Source organism: Sparus aurata, chromosome 23 (genome assembly GCF_900880675.1).
Source record: "Sparus aurata chromosome 23, fSpaAur1.1, whole genome shotgun sequence".
In the NCBI taxonomy this organism is placed as follows: domain Eukaryota; kingdom Metazoa; phylum Chordata; class Actinopteri; order Spariformes; family Sparidae; genus Sparus; species Sparus aurata.
The window spans coordinates 28,663,612-28,687,792 of record NC_044209.1 but is presented as its reverse complement, the minus strand read 5'-3'; the positions used below and the strand labels follow the sequence as shown (position 1 = coordinate 28,687,792).

General features: G+C 40.7%; 1 protein-coding gene across 1 annotated transcript; it reads right to left on the bottom strand.

The window, feature by feature from the left end:
* Positions 1–1,415: 1,415 nt before the first annotated feature.
* LOC115575650 (uncharacterized) lies at positions 1,416–16,541 on the bottom strand. Its single transcript, XM_030407866.1, has 9 exons — positions 16,277–16,541; positions 11,870–12,090; positions 10,103–10,129; positions 8,961–9,467; positions 6,383–6,842; positions 6,048–6,065; positions 2,677–3,116; positions 2,052–2,174; positions 1,416–1,726 (listed from the first exon to the last, which is right to left on the bottom strand). Exons 1-9 carry the CDS (start codon positions 16,538–16,540, stop codon positions 1,660–1,662), a joined length of 2,127 nt encoding a protein of 708 aa, XP_030263726.1. The 5' UTR covers position 16,541; the 3' UTR covers positions 1,416–1,659.
* Positions 16,542–24,181: the final 7,640 nt, after the last annotated feature.

Here is a 24,181-nt window from a genome sequence, read left to right as displayed (position 1 = left end):
TTAAGGATACACTCAAAACCTCCCCAAAAAAGATTAAAAATCCTCACAATGACACAAAAAACTTCCATAAATACACACAAAAACTACAAAATCTCCACACAGAGACTCAACATCTTCACAATGACACACAAAATCTCTACAAACCTCCACAAATTCATTAAACACGTCCACAAATACACAAAACTTCCACAAATATACACAAACCTCCACAAATTCACAAAAAACCTCCACAATGACACACAAAACCTCCATAATTCCACACGTAAACTCCACAAAACTTAACAAATTCACAAAAAACGTTCATAAATACACACAAAACCTCCGCAATGACACACAAAACCTCCACAAATACACAAAACCTCCACAAATACACAAAACCTCCGCAATGACACACAAAACCTCCACAATGACTCACAAAACCTCCACAAATACACAAAATTTCCACAGATGTGTGAAAGTGTTTCCTGATCTGGATCCTGATTTCCTGTCATCAAGTTCTGTGGACTGACATGTTTTCTGGTTGGTGCTCATTCTATCAGATCAGTAGGAAATGTTGTGCTGCTTGCAGACAGACTCACACTCTCGGCTGTATCGACTTCAGACACAAGAGCGCCAACGATCCAGAATCTCCTGTTGCTCACAGTGTGATATTTTGGCAATTCTTTCATTCATCAGGTAGAAACTCCTGTCAAATATTAATGTTCCCATCTTTGTTTTTGATAAGTATTTTGTAGTTAATGAGTACAACTGAGGGTCAGTCTGATGTCGATGGCTGTCGGCCATTTTGCCCCTATCTCTCACAGACAGACCACAACTACTACAATAACTGTACAATAAATATTGGCATTAATAAATTATTTATTAGCCTAAAATAAACTAAATTACAAAGTTTTCAATATCATAATATAAGGATTTTGACAAAGTATTACTTGAAAAGTACACAGTAAAAGTACTTCATATTATTCACGCAAGTAGTCTAGGAAGTACTAAGTTCAGCAGTATATGAATCTTGGACTAATAGGCTTATATCTGAATCATGCGATCACAATGTTAAAATAAATCTAAAACACTTACTTTTTTTCTAATTTTCCAAAACCACTGACGGAAAGAGAACCTTAATGTGCATCACTTTTAAGTGTCCTCTGGAAACACTTATGTTGTGTGACGGTCTATTTGCAGCAAGTTTTTCTAATGTGTTGTGGTCTTTGCAGCACATTTTCTAAATGCTGTGCATGTGTTGTCAAACTGATGAAGTTGTTTTTTATTAATTTGTTTGTGTTTTGTCTTTTTGCATGTGTTTTTTTAAGTTGCAGTGCTGTGACCTCTCTGGGCCACCGTACCTGAGCCCCCTTGTGGGGAACCGTTAGTGATGAGTCAGAACCGTTAGTGATGAGGCTGAAGAATGAGCAGAGACAGACAAGGAACAGAAGATTTTATTTGCATGCTTTGGTTCTTGGTACAAGATCGCTATCATCCAAATTAAACATACTGATCAAGATGATGTGACATAATTGGCAAGCTTAGCGCAAACAGGATAACAGCGAGACAAGCTTTTACTTGTTGGGGAGTACAGAACTTTTACTTCTTCTTCTTCTTACTGGTGGTGGCCTGGGTCTTGGTGGTCTTTTTACCAGAGCTGATCTTTTCATAGAACTCCCACTAAAAATCACTGTCATCACTGTCATTTTCCAGCCACTGTAACGGCTGGGTCCTGAAGCCAGCGCTTCTGTAGGAAGAGAGAAGGATTCAGTGCACAGGAACTAGACATGACGCAAATAAAACACTGCAGGAAAGACACTACAACATGAATGAATGATTCAACAACACACTACAAATAAGGAAAACTGTTTCAAATACTCTGAAAAGATATTTAGATATTTTTGAGAATACGTATCCTAGTGACTTCACACATCTGTTCACTTCTCTCAGGCTGACATTTGTGGTTCTGAGTGAAATATCTCAACAACCACTAAATGCACTGCAATTTAAAGGATAGGTCGCTAAGAGACTAAACTAAGATGGTATAGGATATGACACATTATAGCTTATACCTTAGAAGCGCCGTCATTGGGTTATACGGGGGAAACATCCTCCTGTTTTCCATCCAACTGCTCTGAGGCCACGGGCGGTGTCCGCAGAGACAGCAGCTGTGCTGACAGGGCAGCGACCAACCGCTGTAGGAAAGAGGAACAATGATTCTCAGTGCAAAGAAACCAAACATCATCAGCAAATTAACACATTAATACACACAATCCATTTAAATCTCGGGATGACTTTAGCCTGTAGCTTATCACACAGATGAGTATCAGAAAGAAACTGTTAGCCTGATTACAGCCACGGTAGCTGGGAAGAGCATGGGGGGATCATTATGAGCAACAACAGGCTGTGTGGGTGAGACATGAAATACCATCATGAAGTTTAGTTTGAGTAATAAATTGAAGAGTTTGAAGGTTCATCAGATGCAAAATACTGCACAGAGGTTTAAAAATGTTGCTGTGGTGGTGATACAATAACTGAAAATGTGTGTTGCATGAATGTGATTGGACATCGCAGTGCCTTTCCAGATGACGTCACATTGCGGCAAAAGTTGAGCTAGGTTCAACTTTAAACCACAGCGGTGCTTTGAGCTCAATCAGTACACTAACAGGTGGAAAGTAACACGACTCTGGTGCTCACCTGTAACTCGATCCACTCCATGAACTGGAGGGTTGGACTGGGCGTGGGCGTTCGACTGGGGTTGGGTTGATGATGCTGATGATCTTGATTCGATCTGGATCCCAGACACAATCCTCCTCCAAACCGCTCTTCACCATCCCACAGTTGGGTGGCACCCAGGCGGTGTCGTAGCCGTGGTCATGCCAGGTCCTCTGACGTGGGTGGTCTTGATATCTGATAGCGATCACTTTCCCCACGTCGACTGAAACCTTAAGGACGGCCCTGCCAGACTCAGGGTGACTAATGGGATAGCGACTGGCTTTCTGCAGGTCTCTGCTGAGGTAGACGCCGCGGCCGAGCATCCCGCCTGCAGACTGACGGAAACCTGATTTCTGGATGGCTTGAGCATTCTGCCTGGTGGTACCATGGTACATGATGTACTTTCTACCACTAACCGGTTCATCGTGGCCGAGTTTAGTTACTCCAACAGGCACATCGAAGTCGTCTTCAGCCCACTCTTGCTGCTGGTTCATGTTGGTCTCAGTGTCGATGTAGGAGAGAGGTTTAGAGTCAAGAGTCTGTTCAAAGAAACAACATTTAAAGATAACACTTGAAGAAGAAGTACATCTCTTTGAATCCACATCCAGTTGTACTCACTCACTGTCAGAGTTCAAGTTATAATAACTGTGATTACAGTAATGTTTGTTGGTATTGGCCTCCAGTGATGTGTTATTTAACTGCTCTCATCATTGTTAGATAAGACGTCAAATTAAAAAAAAATGTTTTAGTGCTGAGGATCAATCAACAAAAAATGAGAAAAAACAAAAAACCCTGTCTCTCTGACAGACTAACGTAACTTTGTCTCTTCATGTTCATTATATTTTCTGTTTCAGGGAATAAAGTGTGGTCACGTACCTTCTCCAGGTTCCTCTGAGACTGCAGGCTCTGAGTTCACTTTTTATAAGGACCTTCAGTATTTGGGAGGGACCTTTAGGGAAATTTGTGTCCATCTTTGACTTTAATGCAATTTTTGCACGATTCTATCACTTTCGTTTACAGTCAGACGGTTTATATGTTTGCACATCATGTAAAGTGACAGATGAGTTGAGAGGGAACAGGTTTGGTAACTGGCAGCACCCCTCAGACCCACATTCACAACATATTTTCTTTTGTATTCATTTGGCTCACACACCAGTTTTCATTCCGATGACAATAAATGTTTTATAATTAAACCTTCAGCATTTCCCGTAAATGTAGCTGGTAATGAGGAGACTCACCTAGCTTCTCACTGCCTGAATCCGAACGTCTACCTGCTTCCTCTGGTTTGGCACCTGACATGAAGCCCTTGAGTCAGATACGGCCACCAGCCACGCCCGTTGATGGCAGCTCTCCTCTAAATGATCTGGGCTCTTGGTATGGTGCTAGGTTGGATTTTAAGGGCTTTTGGTAAACCCTAAGGGACTGTTTCAATTTGGTAGGCTAGAGTAACCTTTAAGAACCCTTAAGATATTATGCACACTTAACACCTGACTTTTACTTCCATCAAAGAGATATAAAATCAATGTCCACTACTTTAACTTTAACTATGTTATGTTGGTTTTATTGCATAGACTTTAGCAAGGGCAAAGCATACTCATTTCAATTACAATCAATCATTATCCAAAAATATTTCTAAAATCTAAACCTGGTAAATACTAAATCAAATCAAGAGCTGAGGTTGGTTAAATTACCTGGTTGGATCTGGGACAAAGAGAATTTGGTCGATCCATGGCTGGCCTCTTCCTTCCTGCTGAAAGCTTCCGATCCTGAGGTGAATCACCAACCCGGCCGGAGGTCTTGTAATCTCCTCAAAGTTTAAACTTTCTTCCAGCGGAGTGAACAAAAGTATTCCAAAGTCAAATTATAATCCACAGTTTGTTGGTAAAAATGGTTAATCCGTTTTATTATTCCATTGGTTTGTTGCTGCTGAAGATTTCTTGTAATCCTTTTTGCGATGTCCGGGCTGTTCATGTAATCCGTCTCAGGTGTTGTCTCAAGGCTGGAGCGAGTGGAAGAACGAACTTCAGTCCGTGCTCCTCAGGTTTTATACCCTCTTACTTCCGATATCAGCTTGGTCTCGTGCCCTTATTTGGACAATTTTTCAGCATCTCTCCATCCACTAGCTGATCACCCCTTGATTAAGATTCCTTAATACGTTAACATGCGGCGTTCCCGGTCTGTGCCCGTGCCCAATGCGTGATCAGGTTCTGACACATCCTCTCGGCCTCATGTTGACCCGACCAGTTCTTTAACATTTCCTCATGACCTGAGCTCAACACCTTTTACTGATTATCATTAGCTCTCCAAACTTTAATATATTGGTTATAATCACATTGTACAATTTTTCACCTCATTCATAACCAAGTTCAACAGTTTAACATGTTCTAGTTCACCTCCTTTTCCTCCTTGTCCCTCACAACCACCTTTACCCTTCTTTGCTTTACTTTAATGCTTCAACAATCCCTTCATTACATTGCTAACTTTTAAGACATTGATTGATTAATTAATACATAATTAAAAACATAATCACACCTTACACATTCTTCTACTTTGCAAAGCCAGTACTTACCTCTCATTCTGATCATCAGAGACAGAGTGACAAACTTTGAGTGCAGTTCCTTATTTTACACAGGCACACTGCACCTTTCCCTTTTTCACTTTTTTTATCCAACATTTCATTCTAATGATTTTAATAATGATTATAATACCTTTTCTTTTAAATGAATTTACGGCAAACATAATGCAAAGCTTTAACATGTTGCAGAATCATTTCAGGACTATGTATGATGTATGGTTCGTGTTTGTGTGTGTGTGTGTGTGTGTATACTTATACTCAGACAGGAGTAGATGGATCTCAACTCTTCTGACAGACCTTTTGTGGAGTTGAAGTAGAAACTGTCAAAACTCCTCTAATTGGTACTGAAGTCGAGTAATTGAGTACAAGTTTTTAGTTACATTCCACCACTGTGTGAGAACAAGAGCCATGAAGTTACTAAAGGATACAAGTATCATCCTCCCAGACAGATGCCATTAAATACTACACACTTCTTATACCTAAGTATTGAAATCAAGTTGAAGATCAGAAGTAAAAATAAAAGTATAACTTCATATTTCGAAATGTGTCTTAAAGGAACACTCTGTAGTTTTGGGTGAAGAAATAGATAGATAGAATTACTTTAATGATCCCAGACTGGGAAATTATTTATAAATATAAAAATATTTATGAGCAGAGAAAGATTTTCATTGGCTGATTTCTTTTTCTGCTCTCTGTTTGTTTTCATAGCTGAATAAAATGAATAAACAAGAACACAGTTCATTCTGTGGCGGACCCTGCCACCTTCCTCGCTTCAGAGTTCTGGGACCTTATTTTCCTCTGAGAACAGCTTGTTTATTCACTTATGGAATGTCCATCTTACAGGACGCTTGGAAGCAGCTTGGAAAACAATTATAGCATGACCAAATAAAGTTACACCAGACAGCAACTTTAATATGACGCATTTGTTTTGCATGTTATGATGACACTTTTGACTACAAAATGCAACGTCATTCAGTTTCTCCCTGAATTTATAAAAAAAACAAACATTACAATGAAGAACAAAAACAAATAGAAACATGCTCCAGAGTCCGGTTCGACTGGGTGTTGGTGTTGGACTGTGCCATATGCTCCATATCCATAGGAGGGTTGGACTGGGAGTGGGTTGATGATTTTAATGATCTTGATTCGTTTTGGATCCCAGACACAATCCTCCTCCAAACCGCTCTTCACCATCCCACAGTGGGGTGGCACCCAGGCGGTGTCGTAGCCGTGGTCATGCCAGGTCTTCTGAAGTGGGTGGTATTGACGATTGATGCGGATCACTTTCCCCACGGTGACCAGAACCTTGATGACGGCCCTGTCAGACTCAGGGTGATCAATGGGATAGCGGCTGGCTTTCTGCAGGTCTCTGCTGAGGTAGACGCCGGGGCCGAGCATCCCGCCTGCAGACTGCTGAAAACCTCTCCACATGATGGACTGGGCCGCCCTCTTAGTGGTGCCATGGTACATGATGTACCTTCTACCACTGACCGGCTCAGACAGGCCCAGCTGACCCACTCCATAGGGCACATCGAAGTCATCTTCAGCCCACTGGTACTGCATGTTGGTTTCCCTGTCGGAGAGAAGGTTATTAGAGGAAAGACTTCAGAGGGATTCCATGCAAAGACACTAAACATATTGACAATACAGGAGTGAAACCAGAATATACAGAAGTGATTCAAATTTCAATCAAAACAAACAATAGAATTAAATTATTGATTGTCCTGAAATCAGCCTCCAGCACAGCGAGAGCTTTTGGGAGGTGCTAACTGTCCTCCTGCTGCCAACACCGGGGAAAATGAGTCAGAAGTGCTGCTGGTTGACTCCGGAGTGAATGTCTGTTTAATATCCAACCTAAAACTAACTTCACCTCATTAAAAAACCCTAAACGTTATTATTCGAGGGTGTTTCTTTCAAAAAGGACCTTTAATGTGTTTGAAGGGGGGAGAAAGAGGAGGTAAAGAAAAAAGAGAGTGCACAGGAAAAGTTCTTTCCTTCATCTGTTTTGTGTTTTCTCTTCTTGTCTGTGACATAATCTACAGATGAAGACATTAAAACTAGTGAGAGTGTGAAGTCCAGGTGACTGTCTACAGCTTTATGTCTATTAAATGTGTTGTTTTTCTTACTGTAGTGGAGTTTGCCTTCATTCATAAACGTACATGCCTTTGATTTAACTTCTAGCTATAAAGTTCTGGCCTCCTAATTCTCGTTCACAGAGTATTGACTAAGTTAAGAGTAAAAGTGCAGACTTTTTATGGGAAAGAGTGTGTTCACGTACCTTCCTCCAGGCTCCTCTGACAGCGCAGGCTGTGAGTTCACTTTGCTTCTTTAGACGGACCTCCAGGTTTTGTGCAGAAATCCCACAAATTTGCATTCTTAGTTGAGTTTCGTTTCTCTTCTTGCACTGTTTCATAAGTTTCAGTTACAGTCAAGACAGGATGTACTTATTTGGGTATGAGGGTCAGTTTTCCTCTCGCCAGCCAGCAGCAGCTGAACAGTGATTGGACAGCACCGGATCAATATGACTCTCCTACTTTATTAGGGCACAGATGTTTGTTTTTCCAGCTGGGCGCCTGCGAGAGAGAAGACAAAAACTCCAGCTACTGCAGCTGTTTAGGAGAATGCTGCAACTCTGTTTTGCTGTGACACAAAAGTTTCATCTTTGGGTGCATCTGAAGTCCTCGTGATTAACAACACCTGGCAGGATGTGAACATTTCTGTCGAAGCTGTTTCTCTGTCATTCTGGAACTTCTTTAAGGCTCATCTTATCTGCACCTCTGGACACCCGGACCCTCTGGACATAATAATAACCAGTGTGAAGGCTGAACCACCACATGACAGAATAAATCAAACATTCCTCCACATGAGTAAATCTCTACCACAGCCTCAGGCAGAAAGCTGACATCACCAGCAGCCTCCATCTTTGCTCAAGTATGAGTCATTTTAATGTTAACTCAAGTTTAAAAGTACCCCCTCACTTTTCTTAAGGTGTGTGTGCAGATGCATTAATAACACTTATTTGCTGTTTGGGTGGGTGACAGTTTTCTGTCGCCTGAGTTGACTAATAAAAAACAAAAAACAAAGCTGTGACTCATCACTCAAACAAACACTCTGACTTCCTGTATGTTTACTTAGCTCGAGTTAAAGAACAGTGACGTGGTGGCAACGCACTTCTTTATGGTCTAAAGCACTCCTTAGCAGCTAACATTAGCATGAAGCACACAGCCTCCAAGCTGAAGAACAAAGTTGCAGTGGCAGCAACACATTCCTTTAGCGGCTAATGCTAGCACAAAGCCCCTGAGCTAAAGAACTGTGCAGCAGCAGCAGCAGCAGCAGCAGCAATGAGCTACACTCCTTTAGTGGCTGCATTAACCGATGACACATAAACCTTGTTGTTACTGCTCGGATTCTCTGCTGCACATTTACTCATTTAAGAGGTAAAATGTGACAGATCGTGATTCATCAGTCACAAACTTCTCTGTTCTTTACATCACTGCCTCTTCAAGTGCTGCTCTAAACTCTGGTGTTACTATTTAACGCTTCAACAAAACCAGACAGGAGCTTAGATTTAAAATCACCAATTTATTCTGACAATGACACAGTTACTAAGTAAAATGTCAGTTACTTTTATCCAAATATACAAAAATATATTTGAAAATACAAGAATAAATTGGTAGCTGTTTGGAGAGCTCACTTGTAGCCATATGCTCCATATCCATAGGAGGGTTGGACTGGGAGTGGTTTGATGATTTTACTGATCTGGATTCTATTTGGATCCCAGACACAATCCTCCTCCAAACCGCTCCTCACCATCCCACAGTTGGGTGGCACCCAGGCGGTGTCGTAGCCGCGGTCATGCCAGGTCTTCTGAAGTGGATGGTATTTACGATTGATGGCGATCACATTCCCCACGTCGACCAGAACCTTAAGGACGGCCCTGTCAGACTCAGGGTATTCAATGGGATAGCGGCTCGCTTTTTTCAGGTCCCTGCTGAGGTAGACGCCGGGGCCGAGCATCCCGTCTGCAGACTGATGGAAACCTGATCTCAGGATGGCTTGAGCGTTCTGCCTGGTGGTACCATGGTACATGACGTACTTTCTACCATCTACTGGTGCTGAGAGGCCCAGACGACCGACACCAGGAGGCACGTCGAAGTCATCTTCAGCCCACTGGTAATACATGTTGGTCTCAGTATCGCTGCAGGAGAGAAGTTTATAACTGTTCAGAATCCACTCAAACATAATAAACCTGAAAGTCGTACTTGAGTAAAAGTCTTTATGTATCTAATATTAACTCTACTTAAGTATCAAAACTACTAGTAAGAGTAATTATACACTGTGAACTAGGGGTTGACTGAATATTGATCATTAGTCAGATATTAAGCATTTTTCGGATCATTTTAATAAGTCGATTAAATACATTAAAAAATGCATTGCTCTGATGCAACATGTAATCTGTATAGTAACTAGAAATTAAAGTGATCATAGACATTTAATAGAGTACAAAGTGCAATATTCAGTCCCTAAAAATTGAACTTAAGTAAAGTACTTTAGTTAATGTACTTGGTTACATTCCATCACTGCTGACAGTTTCTTTCAAATGGATTCTTTCACAGTTTTTCAATCTTGACCTTCCGACTTGTGAGTTTATTTCCTGAGAAATGTACCGTCTCCCTCTCTGAGTAAACACGGTTCAACATGTGCATTTATATCAGACAAGAACATCAACATATTGTGCTGAAGGTTCCATTAAAATCAGACTAACATCATCTCCTCATATACGGCTATTGATTGATTTTTTTTGTCAGGAGAAGATAAAGTTTGTCCACGTACCTCTGAAAGATCCTCCACAAGTTTAGGCTGTGAGTTCACTCTGCTTTAACTAAGGGCGTTCAGGACTTGGGCGGAATTTCCTTCAAATGTGCCTTCAGTTTCGTTTCACCCGTATGATCTGTCTTTTGACTTTCGTTCAAAATCTAACAGGATGTGCTTATTTGGGTGTTGTAGGGGCAACAGTGACGTTGGGATTTCAAGGCCTCGTCTGCAGATGTGAGCATGGGAGTTATGCAGCTTTACAGGCCTCAACTATCAGGTCATTAGAGGTGAACTTAAATGTTTGTATTATATGTTTCTGCAAACCACAGATATGATCAAACTTTAGGTTTTCTTAATGCTGGGACAACAATATTTAATATTTTAGCTCTGGTTATGTTTAGGAACAAGAATAACTACAGATGAGATCAGGTTTTGGATTTAAATCATTGTTTTTATTTAAAAAAGAATTTGGATGAATTCATCAACTCTCAGACAAACAAATGTAAATCAGTTCAGTCTCCATCTTTAGTCAATGAAATGATGCCGTCAGCACTGACTCTGTACATTAAGCTTGCAGGTTACTCTGTGAGGAAAGCTTTGGGATGTCCTCTACCTCCAACACCTTCACATCAAGGATGAATGGACACATTTATTTGACGACAGTAGAAATGTAAAAACAAGATGGCTGATCACACACAGTTCTCCCTCTGTGAGCTCCACTGCATTAACCGATGACACATAAACCTCGTTGTTACTGCTCGGATTCTCTGCTGCACATTTACAAAGAGGTAAAATGTGACAGATCGTGATTCATCAGTCACAAACTTCTCTGTTCTTTACATCACTGCCTCTTCAAGTGCTGCTCTAAACTCTGGTGTTACTATTTAATCCTTCAACAAAACCAGACAGGAGATCAGATTTAACATCACCAATTTATCCTGACAATGACACAGTTACTCAATAAAATGTCATTAACTTTTATCCAAATATACAAACTACATTTGAAAATAAACTATAAACTATCGCACACTACAAATGATGTACAAGGCTGCTAACAAAAGCCTCCCTCATAATTTGCAAATACTCTTCCTAGACAGAGAGGAGAGACAGTCTCAGAGGGAACATGATTTTCAGGCAAAGTAAAGTACGAACTACGTTAAAATCCTTTTCTTTATCGGTCAAAGGTGTTAAACAATGGAATGTGCTAGAAGAAGATGTCAAAAAATCAGCAACACTAAGTGGCTTCAAGAAAAAGTATGTACATTCAATTGTTGATCAGTACAGATCAATACAGGAGGGTTGATAAAGGTCAGAGGCACGAATCAACAGACACTGTGCAGACACTGTGTTGAGACGGCATGTGAGCATAACGAATACCATTCTGTACCCAAACAATAAGTTGAACCTGAGAAAATTGTATGGTCCAAGGCCAATGCCAGTTGTACATAGCAGGATGTTGTTATAATGTGTATCAACAATGTGAGATAACTTAGGATCAAAGGTCATAACAAAAGAAGTTGTTAGGTAAAAAAAAAAAATTAAGAAAAATGTAAAATGCAAAAGACAAGAAAAGATCAGGATGAAGATTTTATCCTGTGGGTAATGGGGGCGGGACTTGATAAGCTTTGGCTTCTCCCGCTTTTCCCTTTCGGCCATGTGTGTTGTATTATTTGAACAATGATGAAATGTGATGTTTATGAATTGACATGCCCGAAATAAACAACATAAAAATAAAAAATAAAAATAAAATACAAAAATAAATTGGTAGCTGTTGGGAGAGCTCACTTGTGACCATATGCTCCACATCCAGAGGAGGGTTGGACTGGGAGTGGGTCGATGATGTTAATAATCTGGATTCTATTTGGATCCCAGACACAATCCTCCTCCAAACCGCTCCTCACCATCCCACAGTTGGGTGGCACCCAGGCGGCGTCGTAGCCGAGGTCATGCCAGGTCTTCTGATAAGGGTGGTTTTGACGATCGATGCGGATCACTTTCCCTGCAGACTGACGGAAACCTGATTTCCAGATGGATTGAGCGTTCTCCTTGGTGGTGCCATGGTACATGACGTACTTTCTACCGAGAGACCGAGAGGCCCAGACGACCGACACCAGGGGGCAAGTCAAAGTCATCTTCAGCCCACTCGTACTACATGTCAGTATCGCTGCAGGAGAGAAGTTTATTACTGTTCAGAATCCATTCAAACATAATAAACCTGAAAGTCGTACTTGAGTAAAAGTCTTCATGTATCAAATATTAACTCTACTTAAGTATCAAAACTACTAGTTAGAGTAATTACAGGGGGTAATTAGTAGGGGGTTGACTGATTATTAATTAAGTAAGATATTAAGCATTTTTCTGATTATTTTAATCAGTGGATTAAATACATTAAAAAATGCATTGCTCTGATGCAACATGTAATCTGTACAGCAACTAGAAATTAAAGTGATCATATATACTTAATAGAGTACGAAGTGCAATATTTGCAGTCCCTCCATACTGCACTTCAGTAAAAGTACTTCAGTAAATGCACTTGTACAGTTTTCCAATCTTGACCTTCCAACTTGTATGGTGAGAGTTTATTTCCTGAGAAATGTACCGTCTCCCTCTCTGATTAAACACGGTTCAACATGTGCATTTATATCAGACAAGAACATCAACATATTGTGCTGAAGACTTAATTAAAAGCAGACTAACATCATTTGCTCATACACGCATATTGATCATTTTAACTAAGTGTGTCCATTTACCTCTCAAAGTTCCTCCAGGAGTGCCGGCTGTGAGTTAACTCTGCTTTATATAAGGGCGTTCAGGACTCGGGCGAAATTTCCATAGATGTGCCTTCGCTTTTGTTTCCTTTGTATAATCTCTTTTATGAATGTCGTTTCACCTGTATGATCTGTTTTTCTACTGAACACAAGCCAGTACCTCCTCCTCCTGCCTCCCGCCTCTAGCTGGTCTTTAAGATCACAGATGGACTGGTTCATATCAGTTCTTTTGGTGTTGAGCTCCTCTACCAGTTGCTGATTGAACTCAGTTTCATGGTCTTGCTTTTTTATGAGCTCATCTTTATCAACATTTGAGGCTGTTGCTCAGCCTCATTCAGCCGGCACTGAAGATCTTGCACAGCCGTTTTCAGGCTTTTGTTCTGTTGGTTTTGTCTCTCTGTCAGAGATTCATATTGAGACAGCTCGTTGGCGATGCTGACGTGCTGCTGCTTAAGAGAGTCTTCACTTTCCTTCAGAGCACGTACTGCGGCCTTCAGCTGTTTAATCTCTGCCTGGTTTGTCTCATTCAGTTGTTTAAGTTGGACCTCCTCAGCAGTGAGTATTTCGACCCCCCGGCGCAGAATCTGCTCCTTGTTATTCATATCTTTTAATCCAACAGAAGCACACTTACATCAGATTTGAGCCTGACGTTCCCAGCCGCCATATCTTGTGACATTGACTCAAACATCCTAAGTTTTGATCTGAATAACTCCTGCAGGTCCTCCTTAACCTCCCCCCGACCGACAAAAGTTGTTTTGGGCATCTCAGACGTATGAAGTCTCTGAGACTCCTGAGATTCAGGTCCATCTTTAGTCTCTGACAAAGAGAGACACCTCCATTCCATTAAAAACGCTGAACTGCACTGACTCATGACGCTGCTGAACGATGTGACTCTCCTCTGTGCATTTATAACTGCTCACAATATGGAGCCGACATTCTTCCTCTGTTGTCTCAATGCGACCTAAACGTGAACTCTCTGTTGATCCTGAGGTTTCTGGGCTTTCCTCCTCCAAGGTGTCGTTGTGTAGTTTGATGATAAAAGAATTCTGCGGAGGCAAGGCTGGGTGGAATAATAGAGCAATCTTTATTGAAACAGAATCTAGAGCCCTGCGTCCGGATCAGAAGCGGCCAAAATGCTTTGCCGAGAGCAGAAGGCTCAATTGGAACTCCTATCAGCCTTTGATCTAAGGAGATCTACCAAGTGCCACCCCCTCGTTCTTCCTGTGAGGGCCTTTTTAGAGTCCCTTCTCAAGTACACCCACTTCTTCTGATTGGTCCCCTTGCAAAATTATCCAATAGACTAAAAGAGGAGTTTGACCTGTGTTAGGCATCTCCCACCATTTGGCATGCAGGTCAAACTTAGCTAAGCACTTTATCGTCTGTTAACCTTCGGCCCCTCACAGTTGGAAGCCAACCCCTGGACCTTCACTCACACAATGAAAATCAATTAGTCATTATTGAATACAAACTAAGTAGATCAGAATGTGTTGCCCTCCAGATACCTCAATCCACGAGGACATTTAATAGATAACGTTTTGATACATTGCCATAAAATAAAAAACAAAACCAAACAGACAGAGTTACAGCTGTGTCAGTTCAGAATAAATGTTCCTGGGGCTGTATCTTTATTTTAATATCCTATTTTTAGTAGCTTTAGGAAAATCTTAAGTGTAGAAACATGACATTATGACACTTATTTACACATAGAATAAATCTAAGAATCATCGGGTGATGTTTGTTAACACAAATATTTTTATATTTATATTATTCATTTAACTATTAATAATTTGTTTAATTGCACATTGTCAGTTTCATGGTATTGATCAAATAAATATTCCTTGAAACAGAACAAATACTCTGAGAGAAGATCCCATTAATATTTCATGTTGTTATACACACATCCCTCCTCATGGGGGCAGTGTTTCATCACTCAGAAAAACTGGTGAGAACAGGTGTTGCATGTCGCTTCATGTGTGTTGATTGTGTCATGATTATCTCTAAATGAAAATCAATTAAAAAACAAACAGAAAACTGATTGATGTTTTTTTATGGATTAAAACACCCAGCAGAACATTAAGTGGTAACAGTTAGCTTCAACTTCACCTGCTGCAACACCACAGATTCTTACATATTCATATCAAATAACACAATAATGCAGTACATGTTGTTCTGAAATCAGCTGTTCTGCATAGAACTTTCTACAAAAGTACTTTGTTCTTGATTGATATTTTCAGTTAGTGACTCTTGTAGTGAACTTGATGTAAATCAGATGTTAATTTGAACTTTTTATTCTACTTTTGATGAAGTCGTGACTCGCTGGGACACAAAAAAGAGCCGTTGGTTACGTTCCTGTGCTTCTCCTGCTGTGACAAGTCAAAATGTCTGATGTGCAAAAGGTTAAAGAGGCACAATTCATTAAAAGGCTTAAACATGCTCATTTATGACAAAAGGGGCCACAGTTCCCTCAAATTAAATGACATTTCTGATCCTTCTGTAAGGTGCAAATGAATTACTCACTACTCTAAATTGTTTTAGGATATTGGGATACGGTTGTGTGTATTTTGCCCAACAGTGTTTTTTTGTTGCCTCAGTGGTTTTACACCTGGAGAGCCATGTGTATCTGAGATATGAAATACGATCGTGTTTGTTTGTAGATCTTCTCCAGCTCAGTTATGGGGCTGTAACTTGGATGAAGGGTCAAAATGTTTGTCTGGGGCTATAAAAGGCTCTGAATGTTGAGTGAGTGTCCATTGTGGCCATTTATAATAGTCATGGTGAACCGAAGTAAGAATCACTGGCAGACTGGTCTCTCGACATCAAAACAACTGTTCAGTGTGCGAAACGCCTCGTAGTGGTGACCAACAGGTCACAACACAGAAGACATCGGAGGAGCCAATGTGTCTGATTGGACCAATCCGGAAAGGCTTCACCACTACTTCAATGGGTTGAAGGCAAGATGACCCTTGAATCTAAGACACAGTTGAGCACTTCGGTGATGAAACTTCTCTGTTCTTTACATCACTGCCTCTTCAAGTGCTGCTCTAAACTCTGGTGTTACTATTTAACGCTTCAACAAAACCAGACAGGAGCTCAGATTTAACATGACCAATTTATTCTGACAATGACACAGTTACTGAATGAAATGTCATTTACTTTTATCCAAATGTATAAAAATACATTTGAAAATACAGAAATAATTGGAAGCTGTTGGGAGAGCTCACTTGTAGCCTTATTCTCCATATGGTTGGACTGGGGTTGGGTGGATGGTGTTAGTAATCTGGATTTGATTTGGATCCCAGACACAAACCTCCTCCACCAATGCACAGTTGGGTGGCACCCAGGCGGTGTCATAGCCGAGGTCATGCCAGGTCCTCTGATGAGGGTGATTTTGACGATTGATGCGGATGGCTTTCCCCACGTCAACCACAACCTTGATGACGGCCCTGTCAGACTCGGGGAGATCAGTGGGATAGCAGCTCGCTCTCTGCAGGTCTTTGCTGAGGTAGACGCCGCGGCCGAGCATCCCGTCTACAGACTGCTGAAAACGTGATCTCAGGATGGCTTCAGCGTTCTGCCTGGTGGTACCATGGTACATGATGTACCTATGACCATCTATTGGTGCCGAGAGGCCCAGATGAACAGCACCAGGGGGCACATCTGAGTCATCATCAGCCCACTCGTACTGCATGCTGGTGTCGCTGCAGGAGAGAAGTTTATTACTGTTCAGATTCCATTCAAACATAATAAACCTGAAAGTCAATATCATGTTAAAATATGACTAAAGTCATCCATATGAATAGTACTTGAGTAAAAGTCTTTATGTATCTAATATTAACTCTTCTTAAGTATCAAAACTACAAGTAAGAGTAATGACACACTGTGAACTAGAGCTTGACTGATTATTGATTATTAGGTCAGATATTAAGCATTTTTCTGATTATTTTAATCATTTATCATATAAAGATTCTTGATAAAATAATTTCATTTACAATTTCATTACTTTGGCTCTAATGCAGCAGAGTGGAAGAATAAAGTAGCAGAAAATGTAAAAATCAATACTTGAGTACATGTACTGAGAAATGTACCGTCTCCCTCTTTGATTAAACACGGTTCAACATATTTTACTGAAGGTTCCATTAAAATCAGACTAACATCATCTCCTCATATACGAGTACTGATCATTTATATTATAAGAAGTTCGTCCACGTACCTCTCAAAGTTCCTCCAGGAGTGCCGGCTGTGAGTTCACTCTTCTTCATATAAGGGCGTTCAGAATTTGGGTGGAATTTGCTTAAATTTGCATTGAACTTTTACTTTCGTTTTACCTGTATGATCTGTTTTATGATGTTTGTTTACAATCTAAACGAGATGTGCTTATTGGGTTGTGGTAGACGCAGTGACCTCAGGATTTCAAGGCCTTATGCACGGATCTAAAGGTGAACTCTCTGTTGATCCATAAGGACATTTAATAGACAGCAACGTTTTTATACATATTCATAAGATAAAAAACTAAACAAAACAGACAGAGTAACAGCTGTGTCAGTTCGGAATAAATGTTCCTGTGGCTGTATCTTTATTTTAGTATCCTATTTTTAGTAGCTTTTGGAAAAATCCTAAGTGTAGAAACATGACATTATGACACTTATTTTACACATAGAATAAATCTAAGAAACACTGGGTGATGTTTGTTAACACAAATATTTATATTATTCATTTAACTATTAATAATTTGTGTAATTGCACATTGTCGGGTTTCCGATATTAATTAAACATACTCCTTGAAACAGAACAAATACTCTGAGAGAAGATCCCATTAATATTTCATGTTGTTATATACACATCCCTCCTCATGGGGGCAGTGTTTCACCACTCAGAAAAACAGAACAGGTGAGAACAGGTGTTGCATGTTGCTTCATGTGTGTTGAGTGTGTCATGATTATCTCTAAATGAAAATCAATTAAAAAAACAAACATAAAACTAATTGATGTATTGTATGGATTAAAACACCCAGCAGAACACAAGTCAAAATGTCTGATGTGAAAAAGGTTAAAGAGGCTCACTACTCTAAATTGTTTTAGGATACTGGGATACGGTATATTGTATTTGTTGCCTCAGTGGTTTTACTCCTGGAGAGCCATGTGTATCTGAGATATGAAATATGATCGTGTTTGTTTGTAGATCTGCTCCAGCTCAGTTGTGGGGCTGTAACTCGGATGAAGGGTCAAAGTGTTTGTCTGGGGGCTATAAAAGTCTCTGGATGTTGAGTGAGTGTCCAGTGTGGCCGTTTAAAATAGTGAGAGTGAACTGACGTAAGAATCACTGGCAGACTGGTCTCAACATCAAAGTGCTGCTCTAAACTCTGGTGTTACTATTTAACGCTTCAACAAAACCAGACAGGAGCTCAGATTTAACATCACCAATTTATTCTGACAATGACATAGTTACGTTATAAAATGTCATTTACTTTTATCCAATTGTACAAAAATACATTTGAAAATACATGAATAATTGGAAGCTGTTGGGAGAGCTCATTTGTAGCCTTATTCTCCTTATGGTTAGACTGGGGTTGGGTGGATGATTTTAATGATCTTGATTCGATTTGGATCCCAGACACAATCCTCCACCAAACCGCTCCTCACCATCCCACAGTTGGGTGGCACCCAGGCGGTGTCGTAGCCGAGGTCTTGCCAGGTCTTCTGATGTGGGTGGTTTTGACGATTGATGGCGATCACTATCCCAACGCTGACCAGAACCTTGATGACGGCCCTGTCAGACTCAGGGTGATCAATGGGATAGCGGCTGGCATTCTGCAGGTCTCTGCTGAGGTAGACGCCGGGGCCGAGCATCCCGCCTGCAGACTGACGAAAACCTGATGTCAGGATGGCTTCAGCGCTCTCCTTGGTGGTACCATGGTACATGACGTACATATAACCATCTATTGGTGCAGAGAGGTCCAGATGAACAGCACCAGGGGGCACGTCTGAGTCATCATCAGCCCACTCGTACTGCATGCTGGTGTCGCTGCAGGAGAGAAGTTTATTACTGTTCAGATTCCATCCATTCATATCACCCATATGAATAGTACTTGATTAAAAGTATTTATGTATCTAATATTAACTCTACTTAAGTATCAAAACTACAAGTAAGAGTAATGACACACTGTGAACTAGAGGTTGACTGATTATTGATTATTAGGTCAGATATTAAGCATTTTTCTGATTATTTTAATCATTTATTATATAAAGATTCTTGATAAAATAATTTCATTTAAAATTTCTTTACTTTGGCTCTAACGCAGCAGAGTGGAAGAATAAAGTAGCAGAAAATGTAAAAATCAATACTTGAGTACATGTACTGAGAAATGTACCGTCTCCCTCTTTGATTAAACACGGTTCAACATATTTTACTGAAGGTTCCATTAAAATCAGACTAACATCATCTCCTCATATACGAGTACTGATCATTTATATTATAAGAAGTGTGTCCACGTACCTCTCAAAGTTCCTCCAGGAGTGCCGGCTGTGAGTTCACTCTTCTTCATATAAGGGCGTTCAGAATTTGGGTGGAATTTGCTTAAATTTGCATTGAACTTTTACTTTCGTTTTACCTGTATGATCTGTTTTATGATGTTTGTTTACAATCTAAACGAGATGTGCTTATTGGGGTGTGTTAGATGCAGTGACCTCAGGATTTCAAGGCCTTATGCACAGATGTTATGTCTTGCTCATAGACACTTTGACATGCAGCCTCGCCCAGCCAGGGGGAGCAGGGATTCAAACCAGCGACCCTCTGATCACTAGACGACCCGCTCTACTTTCTGAGCTACAGCCACAATACAAGTTTGCGTCATATGTTTCTGCAAACCACAGATATGATAAAACTTTAAGTTTTTTAATGGTAAATGTTCTCGAGTTTGGGTGAGCCGGTGTTGAACGACTCTTATAAAACAGACTTAGGATCAGTTTTGATCTTAAGTATGATTTAGTCATTATTAAAAAAGCATATTTTGACGTGGAAATAATCTTTTTTACTGAGCAGTCTTTTCTTGACCCTGGAGATCCTCCTGCTGGTTCCATCCTTCATGATCTATATGTGTCCACAGAATGAAACGTGTTGTCTGGCTTCAGACAGATTTTTCAAAAGGTTTGATTCTCTCTGTTGGTCCATGCTTATTCCTGACTAGACCTTCATTTGATTTGGCTTCATATGAGCTGAAATCACCTGCAGGTGCCATCAACTTAAGCTCCTGTTTGTAAGATGGTAAAACTGACGCTTTGGGGTTCCCAACTCGTCAGACACTTACGCTTTCAGATGGTGGCCGACCCGAGCGTCAGTTTTACCATCTTACAAACAGGAGCTTTAAGCTGATGTGAGTTTTGTGGATCAAACCTGAGGAAGCTGCCTGGAAATGTGGCGGCTGTAGCTCAGGAGGTAGAGCGGGTCGTCTAGAAATCAGAAGGTTGCTGGTTGGAATCTCAGCTTGCTGCATGTCGAAGTGTCCTTGAGCAAGATGACGCCCGATTGCTCCTAATAAGCAAAGCATGGCATCAGAATGGTGAAGTGCTACAGAAATGCAAGTCCATGATCTAAATCCAATAAAAATAATCCTAAAGAATGTTCTTTATAAATGCTCCTGATAATGACTTTAAAGGGGCACTGCGCAATTTTGAAGAACAAACTCAAACTAAGAATTTTAATATTTCCATCAGTGAGTAAACGAGCTGTTCTCAGAGGAAAACAAGGAGCCAGAACTCTGTTTGAAGCTGGAGAGGTGGCAGGGTCCGCCGCATATTAATGTAGTTAAACTGTATACATTGTGTTGTCCTTTAATGGTGCTATTTGTAAGTTGTCAGTCCCAACTGGTCAGATAATGGCGCTCTGGGATGGCGGCCGAACCGTCCTACAACCTCAGATCATCAGTTTTTGACGAGTTGGGAAGAAGACTTTTCTTCCAAACATCCCTTTAAGGTCAGTTTTTTTTATTCTGTTTATTCAGTCATGAAAACAAAGAGAATCAGTGTTTTGTTTTTTATTGAAAGTTTTCACACCATCTTGTTGAACTTCCTCTGAAGCTCTTTGTGTCTTTTTGTTTTCTCTCTGTTGGAAAATGAAACCAAACTCAAGAATCAGTCATTAAGTGAAGGTTTATTCAAACAAACATCTTTGGTTGAATACGAGACCTCAGATAAACTCCAGATCAGGAGTCTTTGCACAAGATCAATCTGTTCAGATTCTCTCATCAGTCAGGCACGTTGTGACGCTGCTGCGTTTACCTTTCAAAGTTCCTCCAGGAGTGCCGGCTGTGAGTTCACTCTGCTTCATATAAGAGCATTCAGGATTTGGGTGGAATTTCCTTTAATTTGCATTGAACTTTAACTTTCGTTTCACCTGTATGATCTGTTTTTATAACTTTCGTTTACAATCCAAATGAGATGTGCTTATTGGGGTGTGGTGGACGCAGTGACCTCAGGATTTCAAAGCCTTACATGCAGATGTTATGCAGCTTTGCAGACCAAGGAGATGTTGGTAGATTTCAGGAGGGAGAAGCAGAGGTCCCATCACGCACCACTAAAGATCTACAGGACTCCGGTGGAGAAGGTGAGCAGCTATAGGTACCTTGGAGTTCATATCTCTGAGGACCAAACATGGATGGCCCACATCACCTCACTGGCTAAGAAGGCTATGCAGCACCTGTGTCACCTCAGACGTCTGAGGACATTTAAGATCTCCTCAGGGCTGCAGAAACCTTCTCTGCTGCTATCCAGTCTGTCATCACTGGAAGCATCACTGCCTGGTATGACAACTGCAGCACCCAGGACCGGAAATCTCTCCATAGAGTGATCCGATGTGCTGAGTGCATCACAAGAACTGCATCGCCCTGCCTTCAGGACATTTAGACCAGGCGGTGCAGGTCCAGAGCGACTAGGATTATGAAAGACATTCACCACCACAGCCATGAACTTTTGTTTGTTGCTTTTCCCTCACCAGAAACAAGAAACCCGTATGAAAACCCAGAGAACGATGTTATTCAAAGATACCCCTCCACGGTAGGCGGGGCAGATGTCCAACTGTTCAATTCTCCACATTGTTAATTGTGTATTTTCTTTAAAAGCGAATGGTAGTGGGTGAACCAGAGCACCCAGAGAAAACCTTTATGAAAACCAGAGAACATGGTGAGTCCACTCAGGAGACCCTGTCAGACCTACATCTGACCTACTTCTTCCACTTCTTCTGTTTCTTCAGTAGAAAACTGTTCTGGTCAGAGTCAGTTAGTCCTTTCTAAATGGGACAGGGTACTCCAGGCTCCAGGTTGCAGTTGGTGTGCTAATGGCCCATGAAAGTTTTGTAGGCCATGACACTCCCAGAAATAAGTACACCTGCAGTGGTGAGGCCAACATCCACACACATTCTCAGTAGACGTTCAACACAGCGGCGCCAGAAACTCTTGGTCTGAACCTCAGCAGCTCAGGATTTTGCAGGTGGACTCTCAAGGAGGTCGTCATCTCTCAGCTTCTCAGGTGAGTCTAGTTTTTCTGTATTTCAGCCAAAAGCCGACTTTGCTTACTGAACTTCTTAACACCAGCCAATACCACCTCTGGTCTTTAAGATCACAGATGGATTGGTTCATATTCTTTTGGGGTTGAGCTCCTCTACCAGTTGCTGATTGAACTCAGTTTCATGGTCTTGCTTTTTTATGAGCTCATCTTTATCAAAGATTTGTTGCTCAGCCTCATCCAGTCGGCACTGAAGATCTTGCACAGCCGTTTTCAGGCTTTTGTTCTGTTGGTTTTGTCTCTCTGTCAGAGATTCATGTTGAGACAGCTTGTTGGCGATGCTGACATGCTGCTGCTTTAGAGAGTCTTCACTTTCCTACAGAGCACAAACTGCGGCCTTCAGCTGTTTAATCTCTGCCTGGTTTGTCTCATTCAGACCTTTAAGTTGGACCCCCTCAGCAGTGAGTATTTCTAGCCCCCTCCGCAGAATCTGCTCCTTGTTATTCATATCTTTTAATCTTTTTGATCTGAATAACTCCTGCAGGTCCTCCTTAACCTCCCCCCGACCGCCAAAAGTTCTTTTGGGCATCTCAGACGTGTGAAGTCTCTGAGACTCCTGAGATTCAGGTCCATCTTTAGTCTCTGACATAGAGAGACACCTCCATTCCATTGAAAACGCTGAATGGCACCAACCAGAAGATGTGTTTTTAAACATACAAGATCCTTCAGATGGCAGCTTAATAAAGTTAACCAGATCAAATAAATGTTAAAAATTGATAAATGAATAATTATATATTGTCCCTTAACGGTAGATTTTAAATGCTGTCACGATGTTGCGCTGTAATTTTTTTGTATATTTAGATCGTTGAATTTAATTAAAGTTTAATGAAGATGCTGAACGATGTGACTCTTCTCTGTGCATTTATAACTGCTCACAATATGAAGCAGACATTCTTCCTCTGTTGTCAGAATGCAAACTAAACGTGAACTCTCTGTTGATCCATAAGGACATTTAATAGATAACGTTTTTATACATCGTCATCAAATATCAAAACAAAACAAAACAGACAGAGTAACAGCTGTGTCAGTTCAGAATAAATGTTCCTGTGGCTGAATCTTTATTCTAATATCCTATTTTTAGTAGCTTTTGGAAAATCCTAAGTGTAGAAACATGACATTATGACATTTATTTTACACATAGAATAAATCTAAGAATCACCTGGTGATGTTTGTTAACACAAATATTTATATAATTCATTTAACTAGTAATAATTTGTGTAATTGCACATTGTCAGGTTTACGATATTAATGAAACATACTCCTTCAAACTAGAGGGTGACACGGGAGTGGACTTTCACTCCTGTCCCGTCCCACTCCCACAGAAAAAATCTTGTCCCGTCCCAATCCCGGGGCCAGAGCTGAAAATGATTCCTGTCCTGTCCCACTCCTGGTAAAATGACTCCCGTTCCCATTTTTTTTTCTTCTTCTATTAGGCAATACACTGAATTTGATTTGATCATCTCCCCATTCTTTTTAGATTACTTTGTGTTCTGCATTGTTATTTCAAAAGATATGGCAACAGGAACAGTTAATCTGTGGTAATATAGGGAGGCATTTATTACCTTAATCCAAAAAAAACCTTCACTAAAGGCCACAAAACATAAATAATACATGGCCTGTGGTCCCTATAGTTTTTCTGTGGAGGACCACCTGCTAAGTCAAAACAAATTGGTAAATCTGAATGAATTTTCATGAAGTGTTTTTGTGATTGTTCCTTTAAATTATTAATAAGTTTAAAACCAGGACATTTGAGCAGTTTATAAGTAAATAGAAAA